General features: G+C 35.7%; 2 protein-coding genes across 3 annotated transcripts in view; one reads left to right on the forward strand and one right to left on the reverse strand.

Moving 5' to 3' along the window:
- Window positions 1-19,228, forward strand: part of LOC129239148 (uncharacterized) — a 63,600-nt gene extending 44,372 nt beyond the window's left edge. The window contains exons 4-7 of the mRNA XM_054874475.1: window positions 1,564-1,876; window positions 1,967-2,117; window positions 17,435-17,551; window positions 19,000-19,228. Coding sequence (XP_054730450.1) covers window positions 1,564-1,876; window positions 1,967-2,117; window positions 17,435-17,551; window positions 19,000-19,117 — 699 coding nt within the window. The 3' untranslated portion in view covers window positions 19,118-19,228. The remainder of the gene's footprint in view (window positions 1-1,563; window positions 1,877-1,966; window positions 2,118-17,434; window positions 17,552-18,999) is intronic.
- Window positions 12,994-15,556, reverse strand: LOC129239147 (uncharacterized). Of its 2 annotated transcripts, none has more exons than XM_054874474.1 (2): window positions 15,293-15,556; window positions 12,994-15,219 (listed from the first exon to the last, which is right to left on the reverse strand). In XM_054874474.1, exons 1-2 carry the CDS (start codon window positions 15,393-15,395, stop codon window positions 13,430-13,432), a joined length of 1,893 nt encoding a protein of 630 aa, XP_054730449.1. In that variant the 5' UTR covers window positions 15,396-15,556; the 3' UTR covers window positions 12,994-13,429. The 2 variants fall into 2 exon arrangements, with proteins under 2 accessions (XP_054730449.1, XP_054730448.1); XM_054874473.1 differs by having other exon boundaries at window positions 12,994-15,240.
- Window positions 19,229-19,800: the final 572 nt, after the last annotated feature.

Consider the following 19,800-nt stretch of genomic DNA (forward strand, 5'->3'; position numbering starts at 1 on the left):
AGATCCTATCGTCCCACATGGTCAAAACCACACTGAAAATGTGTGGGGAACTATGAAAACGCATCTTGCCGGAAGGTCAGTCCATGATTTAAAGCAACTCGTACGTCAAATTCGCTAGTCCTGCCTAGCTGGTTTAAGGCATGAAGAAGATGCCAGGCAACGATGAAGACTACACGGCTTATGGAGGAATTGGGACTCGTAGTTTTGTACATACTTCCATGTAAAAAAAATATTAAATATATATCTTTTATACTTCATGAATAATCGCGATTCCTTTTTTCTGACACAGACTGTATGTCGTTTTAAAAATTCAATTTTTTTTTTGGAATGATCAAAATTTGCACCTTCTCAGTTGAAAGGGCGCTTCCTTCACATATGGGTATTTTCGTCCCTTTCAGAGAAAGATGTATAGCGAAAAAAGCTAAAGAGGTTTTTCATGAAACTTCGGCGCATAAGTCACGTAAAATACATGAAATCTGAGTTTAAAGCTTAATTGAAAACATGGATTTTTATTTTTATAAGCAATAAGTAGGTAGGTGCAGTTTAGTAGGTAGTAAATGGGTTAAGTACCACTCTGGCACTCCCCAAGAGATGTTCATGTAACAGAGAAGATTGATGCGATTTAGGTCGGTTCACTACCCCAGGCTGTCAAAGAAAGGAGCACCCAGTCAGCTTACTAGTTTAGCTGCCAAACCTGGACATTTACAGAGCAAGTGCTCAACAGCCTTATTCTCTGAAAGGTTCCCACATCTTGTGCAAAGGGGATTTCTGAGTCCTGTATATATTGTACTGGGGCAACAGGGTTTTCGAAATAGCACATGAAGAAACGGAGCTCCATCTTTTCTGCGCTTCCCTGTGAAATAAGTTATGCAATTCACCGTTAACAACAGTCCAGGGATGCCGATAACCGGATAAATGGTCTCTGAGACAAATTTAGTCCCCTTCCTGGGAAGCTCATCATCCATTTCATTTCTCTCTATGTTCCTATGTCCTGGAACCCAGATCAGAGAAATGTTACCTGCACACCCAAGAGATTTGATCTCTTCCTTACGGCTTGACTATTGACGAAATATTGATATCTCCTTTAGTCCTACATTCCCTAAGCATTCCCTGCAGGAGTGCAAGGACTTCTGCCTGAAGAGAGACTTCTGTCCGAAGTTCAGAGAATTACGGTGTTAACTGCCTAAATATACTACCATGTCCCTTGAGAGATTGTCTCCAGAGGCCAGACTCCTTTAACCTGGTTGCACTTTGAGCAGCGAGGGAAGTAATGTAAAGTCGATGGGAAGTAAGTGCAAAACGGCATTCAGGGCAGCACTGGGCAGGTTCTACAAGCTCTGCTGATACCAAGCAATGAAACTACAGAAAACTCAGGCGTAACCTTTCCGATCGATGTATTATCTATTTGACAGCTATTATTCCCTAGTCCCTTTTCCACAAATCGTGGTCGAAGCCTTGTTATATTTATTGCTTTTATTGTTGATGTTGTGCAGTACTTTATTTTTATTTATTTTTTTATTTTTTTGCTTGTTTTTTTTTACGTTGTATCCTCTATGCTTCTAGGAAATCGAAGTTGAAGTTGAGCTCACTGCCAATCATTACGGTCGTTTCGAGATGTTCCTTTGCCCCAATAACAATCCTCGTCGTGAGGCTACTCAAGCTTGTTTCGATCGTTATCCGCTCTACATTTCCGGTAGTCGGGAGCATCGTTTCCTAATACCACGCGATGCACCCAAGAAGGAGATCTTCCGCTATCGTGTACGCCTGCCACCTTACGTTACGTGTACGCAATGTGTGCTGCAATGGACCTACTATACGGCCAACATGTGGGGCACTTGCAACAATGGCACCGAGGCGGTGGGATGTGGCAAGGCAGGTAAGTGAAATTTCATTCCTCATTTTCAACAGGTCCATTTATGAGTTGAGAATCAAAAATACATTTTTTTGTTCTTTTTTTTTTGCACAGAAACTTTCCGCAATTGTGCTGATATTGCGATTGTATCCAACACGGGCGGCGGCGTACCACCGATCTTCATTAATAACAAATCTCCATATCTACTCTATTATAGAGATTATCGTGCGCCAGATGACAATAATGTGTTCCCGCTAATTGTGCGGTAAGTATTGAAGAGAAGGGGTGTGTGGATGGAAAGGTTTAAACTTTAATGATTAAAAATTGATTTTGTAGTAAGAATACGTCCAAAGTATCGCTCATAGGCGAAAAATGAAATAACTAAAGAACTGTTAAAAGGTCCATTAATTATTATTACTAATTATATTTTTTTTTTTTTTTTGTAATGCACGGTGAAATTTTAACGGCATCGTTGTATAGAGAAAATTTTGGAAATCGGTTTAACGTAACTAAAAATTATATAAGAATTTTTATTTAAATTTTTTTAATGAAAGTTTTGAAGTATTTAATAATCTGAGAAAGCCTTATTTGCTCTATAAGATATTAAAATTTTGTTAAAATATGACCAAGGACTTAAAAAATATTATATTCAAAAAAATGAGGGCAAATATTTATGTTTAAAATAATGATTATTAAAAATTTTAATGATTGACTTCAAAAAGATTATTGTTTAAAAAAAAGATTAGTATAACGTTGCACGTTGTGTGCAGCACACACAATTTTCAAACTTTGTTCAAGTTCTTTGGGAACTAAAAATCTATTATCCTGTCCTACAATTTTACCATATTACAGAAAATTCTAAAGACCTTAAGGGGTTAGGGGTAGTTAGAGACCCAAAAAAATTATGATTTTCAATATATTTTTTCCCACAGTCAATTGCTTTATTTTACAAAAATAAAAACATAGCATTAATAAATTTAAAAAAAAATTAAAAATTGTAAAAGTTATCGTTGTTTGTGTGGAACTCGTTTCTACAGAAGTCCCTTGCGGTGATCATCACAAGTCCATCTAAAGTCAATCGGACAAGAGAAATTAATTTTATTAATAGACAATATTGTGCCTGTCCGAAGCTTTTTTTTCAAAATTAACAATATGGCGGCCTCAGGAAATATTTTTCAGATTTTTGAGAAAAAAACCGACAATAAATTGTTTAAGAACAGGCATAAGTTATAAATTTTAATATATTTATTAGTATAAATTTCAAAATTTCATAATATTTCAGTACGAATTCTATTGAAATCTACCAAGCGCTACAGTGATCACCAGTTCAAAAAATATAGTTTTGAGAAAAACGCATTTAAAGTTTTGCTATCGAGCGCCCGAGCGCCCTTTGTTAATTGTTAAATAACTCGGAAAGTATTTATCGCATTCACTTCAAATTTTCACACAATAATTTTAAGATATCATACTTTAAAAAAACACAAAAAAAATTAAAATGTATGAAAATTCTTTCTACCCTTAACCACTTAAACAAATTTTAATATTTTTGACGTATTCTCACCCTCAACTGATTTTGGTTTTGCTTTCAACTGAATATTTTTATTTGCTTCGCTTTTCTAGCAACTCTACACGGCATTAAGCTGAGAGCAATAGGAACCGCACTTATTATACCTATACATACATATCTACATATGTATATTTGCTTCTAGTATGTTTGGTTGCTTTTTACTGCTTAATTTTTATTTTTATATATTTTTTTTATCACAGTGAGGTTTTAAAAACGAAATTGACAAATCCTTAGCTAGCATTCTGAGCTGTTTGCTTATCCGCTTTATTTCATTTTTTTATTTCATTTCTTTATTTTGCTTACTTTTGCAATTCTAGTACATAACTAAGAAGGCGCAGAGCAGCTAATCACTTTTAGATTTATTTTCTTTCAATTGGTTTTGGTATTACCTGGTGTGCAATATGTAAATAGATAAATTGAAAAATTGGTATAAATTAAGAAAAAGAAAATAGTACTGCACCCTACGCTTTGTATACTAAAAAGAATATAAAGCAGGAAAACTTAATTATGCAGCTAATCTAAATAACTGTTAATACTATTTGCGAAAATACAAGTAATTTACTTACACATACATAACTAGTATATTAATACACTATAATAAATTCATTGTTAAAAATATAAAAATCAATTGGCTGAGTTGTTTTATTTTAGTACTGATGATATGATAATCCTTTGGTGTTGGCTTCTATTAAAATATCGATATTTCAAAAATGAAATCGATCACCGGCAACAATTACCGACGTGAAGTAAGCGGGCACAATTGTACTGCTAAACAGTCTAATGTAGCAACCAAAATTCCTCTCACAATTTTGCTTCGGGCGGCCAAATATTGTATTTTATCATTCTTGATAGATATCGAAAATGAGGCACACTCTGGTGGCCGTCAAAATCATGGAAGACATGAAGTTTGACAGGCATGTGAGCACTTATTTCCATACGTTCAAGAATTGACAATTTATCAGAAGGCCATTTCGTACCATCTGCTTATGGTATTTCGATTCAAGGAGGGCCTCTTATCAGTGGCTTCAAAAAAAGGTGTTTTTTCTCAATTTTTTTTCGAGGCGAAAAAAGCGACACACAGGAATACTCTTTTGCATTTATTTGAAGGCATGATTGAAGAGTAATAAACAATTTTTTAACATAAATAAAAAAAAAAAATGGCGGACATATGAGGCATCTCGCACAGCTTCTCGTTGCGCGCTAGTAAAACGGCGTGTAAGATTGCGCTCGTAGTTTTCACCTGAGACACAAAAGAATACTCGTATTGTCTTATTCAGAAGGCTTTATCGCATATAATAGACTACTCTTGTATAAAAATTTAAAAAAATGAAAACAAAATTAATTATTGGAAAAAAGTGTTTTTTTTCGCATTTTTTTAGAAAATGTGTTAAATAACATTAAAAAATTATTATTTTTGTTTATTTTGTTAATTAATTAGTTGCGCATTTTAATTATCTTTATATAGATTATCGGTTTGAAACGATAACTTTCGTCGTTTTTTTTTTTTTAATCTTACACGCCTATTTCAAAAACATGGTTTTGAGAAAACGTGTTTCAAAGTTTTCAGAAGGTAGAGAGTATACTCACACGAGGGACGGTACACAGGCCTGTAACTCCGAAATCACTTTGGATTCCGTTATACAATTTTTAGGGCATATTCTCCTACAATATTTCTATCGATTGCAGTAAACAAAAATATCGATTTTTTTGAAGCCGTCTGATAACAGGCCCCCTTAATCCTCAATATAAAGCGGAAAAACGTTGAGAGCTGTTTACTTCACCAATTTTTTTTATTTCTCTGCAGAACAACTTATTTGACGTTAGCAGTTTTTATCATTAGATTCAAAGTCCGGACTCTCTATAAAAAACGGTATACATATTTCAACTCAACTGTCATTTACATAAGATCTTAAATTATAACTGTGATTGATATTTACTGCCCCTTGATTGGAATAGTCACCCTCCGAAGCTAGAACTTCACATCAAATTATTCAAGCTTTGCGGCAAAGCCGTGCCAAGAGGCGCTAATTCAAAACACCATGTTCTTTTCAACTTGCTCTTTGTAACTCAGGGAAGGGCTGAATTCAACATCTGCTTTCACCCTCAGGTGCCGCATCGAATACTTTCGAAACCGACTCGACTTAGCCAATGAAGTCGCTGGATGTTTATACGCTGCACTACGTCTATGTCGCTGTAGAACTGATAAATCTACTACTCCATCAGAATTTTTTTTTCGAACACTCCAAGAGGCACTCAGTACTCAAAATACTAGTTAAAAACTTTGGCCCTCCTTCGGATTTTCAGAATGGTTCCGAGTGTGGAAGTGGAGAAAGTTTCTGACTAGCAGGCGCTGGTTCCGAACCAGTGGATTGCACTAAGGAAGCTGACTAGTAGTGAATTCATATGCGACTCTTTTGCTCACAAGTAACTCGGTCGTGTGATGGTGGGTGTATATGGCCCTTCTACATCACAGTATTAAATAGGATCGATGAGTTCTTGGTGAGACACTTCGAATTCCTTTTTCGATAGTTCCAAACCAGTATTAAATTTTAACGATTATACGCGCAAACTTAATTATTCCATTTGGTTTTTGAGTAACTTTTTCACTAAATAAAAAAATAATTTTGAGTGATAAAAAACTTTAGTTTGCCCTTTACGCAGTCCACTGTTTGGCTGTTTGTTGTTGCGTCAAACTTGTCACAAAAAACAAATTATAAATCTTCCGATAGGGTGATTAATTTTGCGCCACCTTGTACTTATACTGGCTTAAATAACCATAGCACAACTTACTAACCAGTTTTGCAGTCGGATTCAATCCGGTAACGGGTTGTCATCCTTGATCAGATCACATAAATGTAAGTAAGTTTTGGCAGTTTATTTATTTCTAATTTAATTTTGTTAATTTTTTCGAAAATATAGTTGATTATTACACAAAAACCATATAAATATAAGTTTCAAACTTTGTGCAAATAAAAAAACTCTATAAATTTCCGGAATGCTTAGAAAAATTTTGAATATGCAGTTTAATAGCCAATTGAATTTAGGTTGTAGGAGAATGAACTATATTTGAATCATAAAAAAATATTGAAATTAAGTAGGAAACAAACACATTGTGTGATAGTTTTTTAACGCAGTATATAGAGAGTTAGCGAAAAAGTCGTCTGTACAAAATTTACCCATTTTCGAGGTATTGGGCTTATAAGATTAGGTTAGGTTATGGTGGTAGTCGGTCTGCACGACCAACTCACTTAGACCTTACAGGTCCGTTGTGATACCACTGTGCTACACGGGAACCACATTTATCTTCCTTCGTGGAACCATTTTGTGGCTCTTATGAAACGTAGTATTGATGCCAACCCCATGCCAGACAGTTCTGTAAGAGAATTAAAATATAATAGTATTTACCGAGACAACCTGCTCTGATTTTAGCTAGGGCTGGACAATTGCAAAGGAAGTGCTCGACTGTTTCTTCCTCTTCCTCATCTCTGCAACTTCTGCAATATTCATGGGAGAAAACTCCTAGTCTCGAGGAATGTCTGCCAAATAGCCAGTGACCGGTTAAACAAGCCACGACCTTCGAGATATTGTCTCTTGAGAGACTAAGCAATTCCTTTGTTCTTTTCTTGTTTATTTGCGGCCATAGTAGCCTAGCTGTTAGACACATATCTTCATTTCTCCATGACCTATTGGCCTCTTAAATAATGTGGTTTTTTATTATTAGTTTACTCGTGGCCACGGGTATGCCAATGGTACTTTTATCACTGACCAGTTGGAGCCTTTCTGGCTAGCTCATCAGCTTTATAGTTTCCCTCAATATCTTTATGTCCCAGAACCCAAATAAGGCTGGCCTTGAATACGTCACTAATATCATTTAGAGCCGCCCGGCATTCCTGTGCAACCTTCGATCTTAGTAAAGCCGCATTCATTGATTTGATGGCCGCCTGGCTATCCGAGAATATAAATATTTATAGTCGTTTTTATTACGGCGTGCGTATTTAGATATGTAGCCACTTCTTTTACAGCCTCTGCCTGATAGGCGCTGGAGTAGTCTGGTAGTCGAACGAATAGTTCCAGTCCTAATTCCTGCGAGAAAACTCCATAGCCAACTTTATTATCTAGTTTGGAACCATCTGTATAAAAATTTAATTCTCCCCTTCTCCATGGTCTTGGTGTCTGCCATTCCCTTCTTGACGGTATACTCGTCTTGAAGAGCCTTTCAAAGGTGAGTCTAGGGATAGAGTAGTCTATTTCTTGTTTGTGACTATTCAGAGAGTGCAAAATAGAAGCGTGGCGAAGCCACCGGTCTTTCTATAGCGCCATACTTTTGAGTCTAAGCGTCGAGACGGCGGTCACGTGTTTCCCTACCAGATTTAGAGCAGGTAAATTGATTAGCACTTCCAGCGAGTTGTTTGGGGTAGTCCTTAAAGCGCCAAAGATGCATAAAAAAGCTCTTCTTTGGACCTTATTCATGGTTTAAGCGCAAGTCGCCTCTTTAGCAAATGGCCACCATACAAGTATTCCATGCATTAAGATTGGCCTAACTACAGAAGTATAGAGCCAGTGCGTAATACGAGGTATTAGTCCCCATTTGATGCCGACCGCTTTTTTGCAAGTATATAATGCAACGTTGGCTTATAAAGATTATTTAAAATTTTCCCCGAAGGAGTTGGTAGAGCTAGAATAGACCACCGCACTGATGTTGTGCATACATACACACGAATTAAAAATATTCATCTCAAATCGTTTTTCAGGAATTTGCTTCATGAAATTCAAGCTAGAAGTCATTCCATTTCATCGCACAACACTGCATACTAATAACTGGTTAACTTAAAATGAATTATTATTATTTCAAGAAACGCCTTCAACGTTTTTCCATTTCCTTTGTTCCAACAATTCTTGTGAAGAAGCGTTCATAGCGATTTTCATGCAATTTATCAAACGATGTTAAAAGTATTAATTCCGCTCGTTATTTTTTGCACTGTACGTGAGCCTACAGCTATGCAATGAAAAAAATTATTAAGTAGCGACATCTTTTAGCTCAGTTAGCTATTGGTGTTCAGCAAAACTTGGGTTGTAGACTTCGCTAAAAGCAATGGCTGGAATGAACGTGAACCGGCAAAAGCACTTTACAGATGTACACATATAAAAACGTGTCAAATGCTGAATGTGTAAATGGATATTAGGGTGGACCGATTTTGAACAACTAATTTATTTATTTTTAATTTTAAATAATTGTAATAAAAATTATTGATGATAATATAATAAAAGACTTATAATAAAAATAATAAAATAATATAAGGTAGTAGTAGAAAATTATAATAACATCAATGATAATAGTATTAATTGATATAATAGAGTAAAAATAATATATCAATACATAATAATGCTTGTAATACAGTGTCTAAGCCGTGCAAGCCGAATGAAATGAGCTTGATCATCCTTTAGTGGCTCGGAGTCGATACCCACTGTGGGCATTAAAAAGTAAAAGATAGAGCAACTTTTTTCTAATAGCGGTCGCCCCTTGGCTAGCAGGGGCAAGTCTCCAAGTGCATTTCTGTTATGAAAAATCCACTTGTAAAATCATCTGTCGGCGGCCGCCGTAGCCGAATGGATTGGTGCGTGATTACCATTCGGAATTCAGATAGAACGAAGCGTCGAAACTCGGTGAAACACCAAAAATGAAGAAAAAGTTTTTTCTAATAGCGGTCGCCCCTCGGCAGGTAATGGCAAACCTCCTAGTGTATTTCTGCCATGAAAAATCTCTTCATAAAAAACTATCTACCAATCGGCTTGAAACTGTACGTCCCTCCATTTGTGGAACAACATCAAGACGCACTCAACAAATAGGAGGAGGAGCTCGGCCAAACACCCAAAAAGGTTTTTGGCCTTCTTTCACGCGGACGATCGTCAACATTAAAATCATCGTCTTTGAAATGACGGAACCAATCTCGGAACGTTGTTTCACTTAAAGCAGCATCTCCATGAACTTTTTGTAGCTTTCGATGCGAATGAAAGAGGAAAATCAACACTTCCCGCAAATGACGATTATTCGGCACAAAATCAGACATTTTCACAAAACCAAAAGTATATGATACCAAAACAAAATAACTAATGTGTCGAAGCAGTTTGTTTACCATATCGATGGTTTTCGAGAAAAGCGACACAACTCAAAATTAACTCAAATTCGGAGTTTTGCCGTTAAAAGCAAAAATCAACTACAGAGTATATATATTTTTATCTGGAAAAGCGTCATAAGCGAATCTTGAAGCAATTCTGAGAGATGGCGTTAGTGTCGTTTTGTCAGGTGATCGAATTGGCGTTTCAATTATCTAGAAAACTGACCCACCTCAGTATTTTGTATTTTTGAATTATGTCACTTTTCTCGAAAACCATGGATATGTCTAAGCTTGATTTATAACGTTTAGGTTATGTTAGAATCCTCTAGAACACACTGCTGGCGGCATCTATTGACAAACAGTGAGAACTTAGTTGCGCACCTAATATATATGTATATGATATATATAATTTCATCTGCCCCTCGATCGAGGCATAGAATCTTCTATTTACAGAACAACTTCAAAATTTTTCCTGCAAATAAATTACCACCTGATTATTAATAGTTCACAGAGCTTTACCGATCAAATGAAACAAATTATCCAAGAAAATTAGGAACTAATTGAAAATTGGACTTTTCATTAACCAATTGTTTTTTTTTTTTAATTCTTGGTTATTAAAGCAGCCAAAATATTTAGCAGCAGTAAAATTTCAGCAGTTGTAAAACTATGCTTGATTTATTGGTTGACTTGAATAGAAGCACTAACCAACTAAAAAAAAAATAATAACAAATATATGAAACTCGTTTTTTTTTACATTTATTATTCAAAGCTTAAAAAAGCGAGCACTTGTTTATAAATTATTTCACTAATATGTTGAGGATTTGTACAAATTCTCCTGATAGCCTAATGAAATTTCAGACCAGGCTGTTTTAATGACCCGAATTAAAGCACTTTTGTCTTCAAATGTTTGCCCATTCTCTTAAACCTTACGAGCAAGCCATCCCCATAGATTTTCATTAATGTTCAGATCTGGGAAATCCGGTGGACATACTAAAGTTTCAACGTTTTGGGACGCTATCCAAGGTTTGACCCCACTTTCTATGTGACCCTTTGCAAAATCGAGGCGGCGTTCTTAACAAAATTTATTCAAATGTGTTTTTATTTTGGAATTTTTTAGGTTCCAGAAGTGGGGCTTTTAGAATAGCCGTTGGATTTTCTGGCTGCAACATTTGTCATTTCCTTAATTTTTGTTGTTGGAAAAGCGGAATTTGATGCAATCACAAGGATTTTGCGGAGTTCCTTCGCTGTCAAAGCCATTGCAGTTCTGTTTTTGTAGTTCTTACCTTAGGAGGCACATTTTTTTAGGCAAAGATCCACTACGTTTGACCTACGACCAATCTTTTTGACAATTTGGCGATTCGAAAGTGTCTCTGGGATATCAATTTGTCCTTTTTCGCAATCTGTTAAACTGTTCTACTTTCCCATTTTATTAGAATAAAGAAGTTTTCGACCAAAAACAATGAATGCTTAAAAACGATACCTTTTCACAGCTTTAATGCGCCAATGATGTAGGCAAATTGAGTGAACCAATAAATCAAGTATAGTATTACAGCTGCTGAAGTTTTACTTCTGCAAAATACCGTTTGACGCAGTAATATTTCGATGCATTTTTTTTTCGAGCAAAGTACAGTCTTCACTTGAATTATCCGATACCCTTGCTTTACTCGGTAAAATACGATTGATTTAATAACCATTCCTTTAATCTTCGTCTTCCTTCAATCGAGTGAACCGGACTGTATGTATAACAGAGGGTCTACAATTTATGAATAAAAAATGATATTTTCCAATTATCTCGGGTTCACAGATGTCTATTTTTTTACAGGGTCCGGCACTCAAAGTGTAACCAATTAAAAAGGCCACAAATTTAGTTTGGAAAATTACTTTTTATTCAATTCAAAGGAAAACATGTATGAAAATAATACAAAATTAAGAATCAATTTACTTTTGCCCGATATGACCGCCTTTTGCCTTGACTATGGCCTTGAGACGACCCAGAAACGAATCGCAAGCTGCCCGAATGTGACTTGCAGGTATTTTGGACCACTCGCGTACTGGCTTGTTTCAGCGCCTCGAGACTGGTGAATCTTTCAGTTCGGACCAAAATGGCCCAAAGAAAATAATCCATCGGATTCGCGTCTGGTGAATTTGAGAGCCATTGTGTGGATGTTATGAAGTTCGGAACGTTGTTTTTTAGCCATTCTTGGATCACTCGAGCTTTGTGAGACGGTACCGAGTCTTGTTGACACGTCCAGGGTCTGCCACCAAAATGTTTGTCTGCCCACGAATTCAAAGCAACCTCCAGAATACTTTCCCGATAATATTTCGCATTTACCTTGACGCCAAGCTCGATGAAAACAATTGGAGAGCGCCCAATTGCGGTTACAGTGGCCCAAACCACTACCTGTGGCGAGTGCTGCCTCCTGGTGGCCAATCGATGACTCAAATTCTCGTATGAACGATCGGTCCCTACCATTTTGGGAGTTTACAAATTGCTCAATTTGAAAAATGTTCTCGTCAGAAAACACAATGTTCGGAAATCGGCCGCTTTCGGCTTTGGCCAAGCGAAGCAAGTCATTCGCACTCTCAAGACTGACTTGTTGCTGCTTTTGTGTGACATCATGCACCTGCTATAGTGACAGTCGTTGGCCGGGTCGCTAATGGCCGTAAGCAAACTGCCAGTCGACTCAAATATTTCGGCTATTTTTTTCGTTAAACGATTTTTGACGACTCTCTTGGACGATTTTAATGGCCGAAAATATGCAAATTTTAAGTATACCATACTTAGGAAAAAGTGCATTTTTTGCACGAAAGTTCATTCGAAATTTTCAAAGCGCTGGCGGCATTTGATAAAATACTATATGTTAGAAAAAAATATACAAGGTGAAGCCCAAAATTAACAAGACTGAGCTAAAATAGAAACTACAGGAGCTTTGTTCTGATAACTTTATTCAAAAAAGTCCTCTCTGGCGCGATCTAAAAACTTTTCGAAAGAGCATTTTAGGTCATTGACCGGAATTTTCTTCAGGATGTCGGTACAAGCCTACTGATGACAAACATACTGACACTTTAGACGCAATATCTTCGCTTCCACTGAACCGAATGTCACCAAACTTTCACTGGAAGTCAGCTAGGGATGTAAGTTCCAACGCACTAACTCACTAAAAAGATGGCGCCATTAAAAATATTTTTATGACGTCAGTCTTGTTTGTTTTGGACTTCACCTTGTATGCATACCATACTTAGGACAAAGTGCATTTTTTGCATGAAAGTTCATTAGTAATTTTAAAGCCCTAGCTGCATTTAATAAAATATTATATATTAAAAAAATTTAGGTATAGGTGTTAAATTTTTTTGGTCATAGAACAAATTCAGGGGGTAATCAAAAAAATATGTTTGGCCATCGTAATGCCCATATTTTCTAGTAACTGAAACACAGCTAAGTTGAAATCTTCACGATGTTGCTATTTATATGCTTGAAATCGCAAGCCAGTTTATATTTCATTTATAAGTTACAATTTTTTTTTATAAAAGCTCGTATCTTTAACTTCGCTAATTTCGAAAATTAAATCTATTATTTTTACAAATAGCAATGTTACACACCAGAAAATCGATGTATAAGAAGTTACAGAAATCTAAATTCTCTTTATTTACGTTATAAAAATTCCCACTTCTGTAATTTCTTGTTCAGTCAAAATTTTGAATTATTGGCCAAACCGAACCATTTGGAAGAGATAAGAATTCATTAAAGTTGCGAGTAAGTATGTGAACTTATTTGAAAAGCGAACGAATTGTCCCACTGTGACAATGCAAAAGAAGTAACAAATCACCGGGACGGCGGGAATAATAAAAAGCAAATGATAGGAACACTTAACTGATCGAATACTGACGTACACTTCAGCACCTTATGTCCGGATATGTGATGGCCATGATGAGTAGGAGAAACACAGATATTTGCACGCTACCCACTAGTATGGTCTTAAACAAATTAGTCTTTGGATCATAGTTATTATCAGGTGACAAAGGGGTATTGTGTTTTCGTATACGACGTCGCCTACGCCCACGCACCGGTGCCTCGCACAGCCGCGCTTGCTCGCTGTCCTTTGCGTCATTCGGCTTCGGCAAGTTCTTGTCCGGACTTTGCACGACAGCTTGCTCATTAAAGAGAGCATCGTTTAGCGTACTTTGTATCTCCTCGATCTTCAACGGCTCTTTCACATACTTATAAGGCACACGTGCACTCCTTGCGCTATCGCTAGCATCCTTCACGGGAATCTTCGTGGCACCCGCCTCCTCGCGGCACGAATCCTTTGACACTGATGCAGAACTCTCCATATTTCCTATCACACAGGGACTGTAGAGAAAACTATTGAAAAAACAGGGATCTTGCTCGAGCACATTGAATGGCACAAGTGTGTTCTTTGGTTTGAGGTAACGCATCAACAAGTCGGGATTCTCCTTTAAACGCTTGAACGAAGTACGCTTAAGCTCAGTCTTATCTTTGCTCGATGGCAGATAAAAGTGATGATTAATTTGTTCCTTTAGTTCAACAATGGTCTTATGTTCCATGCGGAATTCCTGTACGATATCCATACATCTGCGTACACCCTTAGGCGCAGACTCAATACTTGCATATTGCACATTGTCCGGATAGGCGTAGTACCACTTGTTGGCAAGGGGTGTGACAAATTTGGTGAGTTCGAGTAGCTGGAGATCGGCATGCGAAACGGTACGCTTTAGTGTTGCCTCTAATTTTTCACCCAAAGCTTTCAAGATGATAATCTCTTTTTCCAGTGTGGGTACATTTTTGAAAATCACATCCACTTGTTGTTTCTTACAGCCAGATTCGGGTGTGATAGGCTCATGTATTGTCAAAGTAGGGGGATGGTAGTCAGCCTCTGGTTGTTCGTTTAGATTATGCAATGCCGATTTGATAACCGTTTCCTGACGTACTATCTCTTTCAGCTGCGTTTTTAGTATCTCTTTGAACAGTACAGAGTCATTTGGCTGCAGCTGTCGATGTCGTTCGTCAGTTTTCACCACATTTTTAATCACCGATATCTCATCAGGTGCCATATTCTTCTTCCTATAATCTAATAGACAGCGAAAATTCGATGCTATATTGGCACTCATATTCAATGACTCCGTGGTAGGTACCGGCATAAGTGGTGCTATCACAAAATCATCCAATGAATCCGGCGACTCTATTTGATTATCTAATTCGAAATCATCCGACTCATAATCTTCGATACGTGGCACTAAAAATTCTTGGTTGATATTTTCGGACCTAGCCGAGGCTTTCTTCGATGCGGATTCATCTGAAGATGTCTTAGAATTGCAAATACTGCGCGCCGTCATTATCTCCTTTACAGATGTCATACGTTTGCAACCAATTGTACGCGCATCCTCCTCCAGCTCTTGCACGTGCGTTGGTTTGCACTTCATTTTGCGTACAGATTTCTTCTCTGCAACTCGCTTGTTGAGATTAGTGTTCGGTGTGAGCGGTCTTTTGACCGTTCGTTGGAGTGACGAACGTGCTAGTGATAGGCGTAGCGAACTCTTCGCCGGTATAAGCGTACGACTTTTTGAGCCAGTCAAAAAATTCCCTTCATTACTGGCGCTCTTCTTCACTCTGCTCAATCGATCCCAAACGGTTTCCTTGTTGCTGTTCAGCCCTGGTGACCGCTCTGAGAGCGAACGAAAGGTTACTGCAGTCATTTGTAATCACACTGATTTTGTTGTGCAGACGTGTTAACTCACCTTTGTGGAGGCTTTTCAACTTTCGACGCAAGTCCTTATTCTCATTTTCCTTTTCCATTTTCATCAATGGATTCGGTTTATATCTATTCACGACGTTCGGCATTGTCCATGCGTGTGGATGCTCTGCTGTTTATATATTTATATTGGAAATATTTTAATAAATAGTTATTTTTTAATAATTTTTTTTATATTTTAATTAGTTTATCCTGTTTTTGTGGCACGCGTTTTAAAAATTTTGAAATATTTTTCTTTTTTATATTATCATTCAAAATTTTTAAATAATGAGCATTTTACGAATGTCTACTTTCTTAGACAAAAATATTTGAACATGAATTTTGGAACGCATTCTGTTGCGAAACATGTTGACAAAAACGATTAATAGCCAGGAGACAAGGCGAATATTTTCAAGGTGATAGCAGTAATACAAAAACAAAATATATTACATGTAATTTGTTTTTGCTTTTGGCTTGCAGATTGTCAAAGCACGCTGAATAATTCTAGGGCATATGAATTCGCTTTCACCAAAATTATTTTTATTCCGAGCATTGTTTATTTTTTTCATAAACGCAAGTGAACATGATTCGATAATAAAAGGCTTGCTTAGTAAGCAGCTTTCTCGTTTCCTCTTTGCAAATCGGCTCTCTTAGCAGGTCACTGGGTTGCTAGCTCTAGAAATTTTGACTGAAAGTGGAGGAAAAGTTTGACACTCATCCCTCGAATGACAACTTCGACTTCATGTTTAATTGTTGAATTTTTTCTATTTACTAAAAGAATAACCTTCCAAAAGATTTTAATTGATGCAATCAATAAGATGTATGACCTTAAAGAGAGGCGTGTAGCGATGTAGCTGAAGACTTGCTCATTTCTCAAAATGCTACCTTTTACAAGGTGGCGCAAAAGTTACCTTGCGATGTTTTTTGGCTGTAATTAAAAAAAAAATGAAAAACTTTGATTCTTCTTCAAAAAAGGCGGACCAACAACTGACATACGGAACCGTATTGTATCACAATCATTGCAATCCTATACCGTTGCCTACGAAAGATAATGCGGATAATCTGGCCTGATATTATAAGCAACTATGATCTTTCGGTGACTACCGAGTAAACACCAGCTCGCATAGAAATTATGCATCGCAAGTGGAAATGGATCGAACACACATTGTGCAAACCACGGCATGACATCGCAAGGACAGCGCTAGACTGGAATCCCTAAGGAAGCCTTATGTGCGGGAGACCAACCAACACATGGATTGTCACTGGCAGCAGAGGGGGACAGCGGCGGACAGAGCAGGCCGTTCCTGGAGTCAAATTAAACATCTAGTTCTAAACAAACAAATTATAACTTATTTATTTAGGTCCTATGTTTCATCTAAGAACTATAAGAAAATATATACATATATTAGATAAGTACAATTTTTGACTACTTTTTCCAATAAACCTAAATAAGCCCAATCAGCAAAACTGCGACGCAAACGATAATCATTTGGCTTCAACTATTGCACGGGCTGTATTTTATAGACACGTAAGCCAATGTTATTTCGTACAATTTTCCACAAAGTCGAAGGATAAAGGACAATATGTTGAGAATGACGACGAATCTACATTTCGCCGCCTTCTTCATTACTTCGCTTTATGAACTTCGCGAACAGATTTATGCTTTTCAGGAAAATTTTCACAATTCCGAAGCGTTGTTCTGGCGTTAAACGATGAATGCTAATGATGAATTGCCAAACTTTACTGAACAGAAATGTTAAATGGAACTATAGCTATCGATACCGATAGTTCTCACGCAGCTAAAAAAACACCCTTTAAATGCAAAGCAATTTCATGAATTATCGGTACAAGCTTTTTTCTGAAAAAGTCCATGAATTTATTTATCCCATTAAATATTATATATTTGAGTAACTCTATTGATGCTTTTAAATTTACAATACAATTTATGCGTATATTTTATGTAAATTCATACACCACACGATCGTGTAAATATTTATGTAATAATTCATAAATCTTTCTGGCTGCTTTTTTGCTTAAAATTGAATCCACTCGCAACAAACTTTTTCCTCTTACTATTTGATAATATAAAAACCTACTTTAACTATAATCTCAATTTTTTATATTTTTGTTTTGCCTTTTATATTTACAGTGACCAAAAATGTATTGCGGCTCCAGCGTTCCGCACCATTCCCGGTATGGATAATTGGTGTGAAACGAATTGCTTGCGTTATCCACCCAACTGTCCGGAATCTGCATGTCATTGTCCGTAAGTACAGAACTGTAATTTGTGGTAAAATTAATTTAATATTTTAATTTTTTTTTTTTTTTTAATTTTTTGTTATTTCTTTTTTAGTTTTTTAAGGATATTTCAAAAGACTCGCCTAGTTTTAGTTTTTAAATAAAACATATAAAAATTTAGATGCTTCCAGGTTTCAGTATTTTTGTGCAAAATATGGCTCCTACTATTATATGTGGAAAATTACACGATTTAAATGTCCACCATAAGCACGTAAAATCCGCCAAACAGTCAATGCATGAATGCCTAATTGTTGAGAACCTCGAGATATCGATGTTGAAAGTTGTTCAGCAGCACTTTGCGCTACGGCAGCAATTCTGTGAACAGAACGTCCAGTTTTTTGTCTGCGAGTCCTTTTTCTATTCTCGACAGAACTATTTTCTTGAAATTTCACCTAACTTTTGAATTGTTGACGTATTCGGCCGATCATTTCCACCAAAAAAATCACGAATTTCGCGTTTTTGGTTCTTAAAGAACGACCATTTTCATAATAGATTTCAGTAATTTTGACGTATTGTTCTTTCTTGTAAAATAATATATCTGACTACTTGATAAATGCTAAAAATTACGTAAAAAAAGTTGCCGTGTAGGAGTTTTGCACAACTGACATTTAGGCATCACTTTTGAAATACCCTTTGTTTTCTTTTATATTTTATTATCTTTCCATTTAATTTAGTTTTATTTTTTTTTTTAAATAAATCGAATTAAATGTAATTTTTCCTTACTCCATTTTTTTCATTATATTTCACTTCGTTTTTGCTGTATATTTTTATATTTATTTTAAAAGAATTATATTTCGTAGTTTTTCCTTTTATGATATTTTATTTTCTTCCATTTTATTTTATGTTATTTTGATTACATTTTTCAACTTAATTTGTTATAGATATTTTTTATTTAACTTTTATATTTTATTTTATTTACTTTTATACTTTTTAGTTTAATTTAGTGAGTTCAATTTTTATATTGAATTTGATTTAATTTTAATTAAACTGATTTTTATTCGATTTTATTTTAATTTATCTAGAATTTATTTTATTTTATTTTATTTTATTTGAAAATAAACATTTTATATTATCTTAGTTTAATTTTTTAACTAAAGTTCTCATAGATATTTTTATTTTACCTTCGTTTTATTTTTATTTTTTTTTTTTGCTTGTATTCTTATTTTAGTTTATTTAATTTCATAAATTTTTGGTTTACCTTATTTTATTTTAGTTTATTTTATCTTATTTAATAAATTTTTTTTTACTTTTTTCATTTTATGCTATTTTAAGTTTTTTTTATCTTACTTTTAAGTTTTTCCTAGTTTAATTTAATTTTATTCCATTTTAATTTAATTTATTTAATTTTATTTTCTTTTTCACAATTTAATTTTAATAAACAATTTTTTAATTTAATTTTATTTCATTGCCTTGCAGTAAGGATTGTGTGGCAATTGGTGAATTGGAGGGACGTGAAGGTGCGGACACGTATTGTATGGATGAATGCCTGAATTACGGTTCGATATGTCCAGTGGATAGGTGCCGTTGTTTCTAAATCGACAAGTGTACGAAGACTTGGCTGTAAGGGTACCACCAGTACCAACAGCTCAGACTGCATGAACCTGGAGGCCACAAGCAGTAATGCTTACGAAAGACGGATCAAAGCTGTGCTACGAATTCTGTGCCTTTTTAATTTGATTTTATCACTTTTTTGTACGAAATAATAAAATATATACATATATGGAAGATTTTTTTTGTATTTGTTTACTTCTGAAATAATTTGGAGGCAGCTTATTTTCTTAATTGCTTTAAATCCAATTTTTTTTTTGTTTGTCTAAATTGCGAAAAATTTATAATAATTTTTTTTCTTGTGAAATGCCAAAAATATTCGTTACGACCATTTATGTATTTTGATTAAGAGAAGAACAACACGAAATATTAATCCGGAACACCTTCGTAAGGATCCATGGTTTCATAATCATCTTGAGATTGAACGCCGTTAACCACGAAATTAAAAAACCCAAGCGCTTTTTTAAATTAGATTAAGTATCGATGTCTGGAGATAGGTACCAGTGAACTAGCAGGGCGTACGTCGGTTCTAATTCTTTCCGTGCAACTTGCCGTGTGGTGTGACAATGGGTTTTTCTTTTATGAAAGGCTGGAACTCCGATGCCCATTATCTTGAAGTCTACCAGCAATTTAAACAAATATTTACCTGGATGAAACGAGGCAGAGATA

Source organism: Anastrepha obliqua, chromosome 2 (genome assembly GCF_027943255.1).
Source record: "Anastrepha obliqua isolate idAnaObli1 chromosome 2, idAnaObli1_1.0, whole genome shotgun sequence".
In the NCBI taxonomy this organism is placed as follows: Eukaryota; Metazoa; Arthropoda; class Insecta; order Diptera; family Tephritidae; genus Anastrepha; species Anastrepha obliqua.

Coding starts and splice junctions, on each gene's coding strand:
- LOC129239147 (XM_054874473.1), bottom strand. CDS start 15,395: ATGCCGAACGTCGTGAATAGATATAAACCGAATCCATTGATGAAAATG. Junction 15,241..15,292: donor GTTGAAAAGCCTCCACAAAG/GTGAGTTAACAC, acceptor AAATGACTGCAG/TAACCTTTCGTTCGCTCTCA.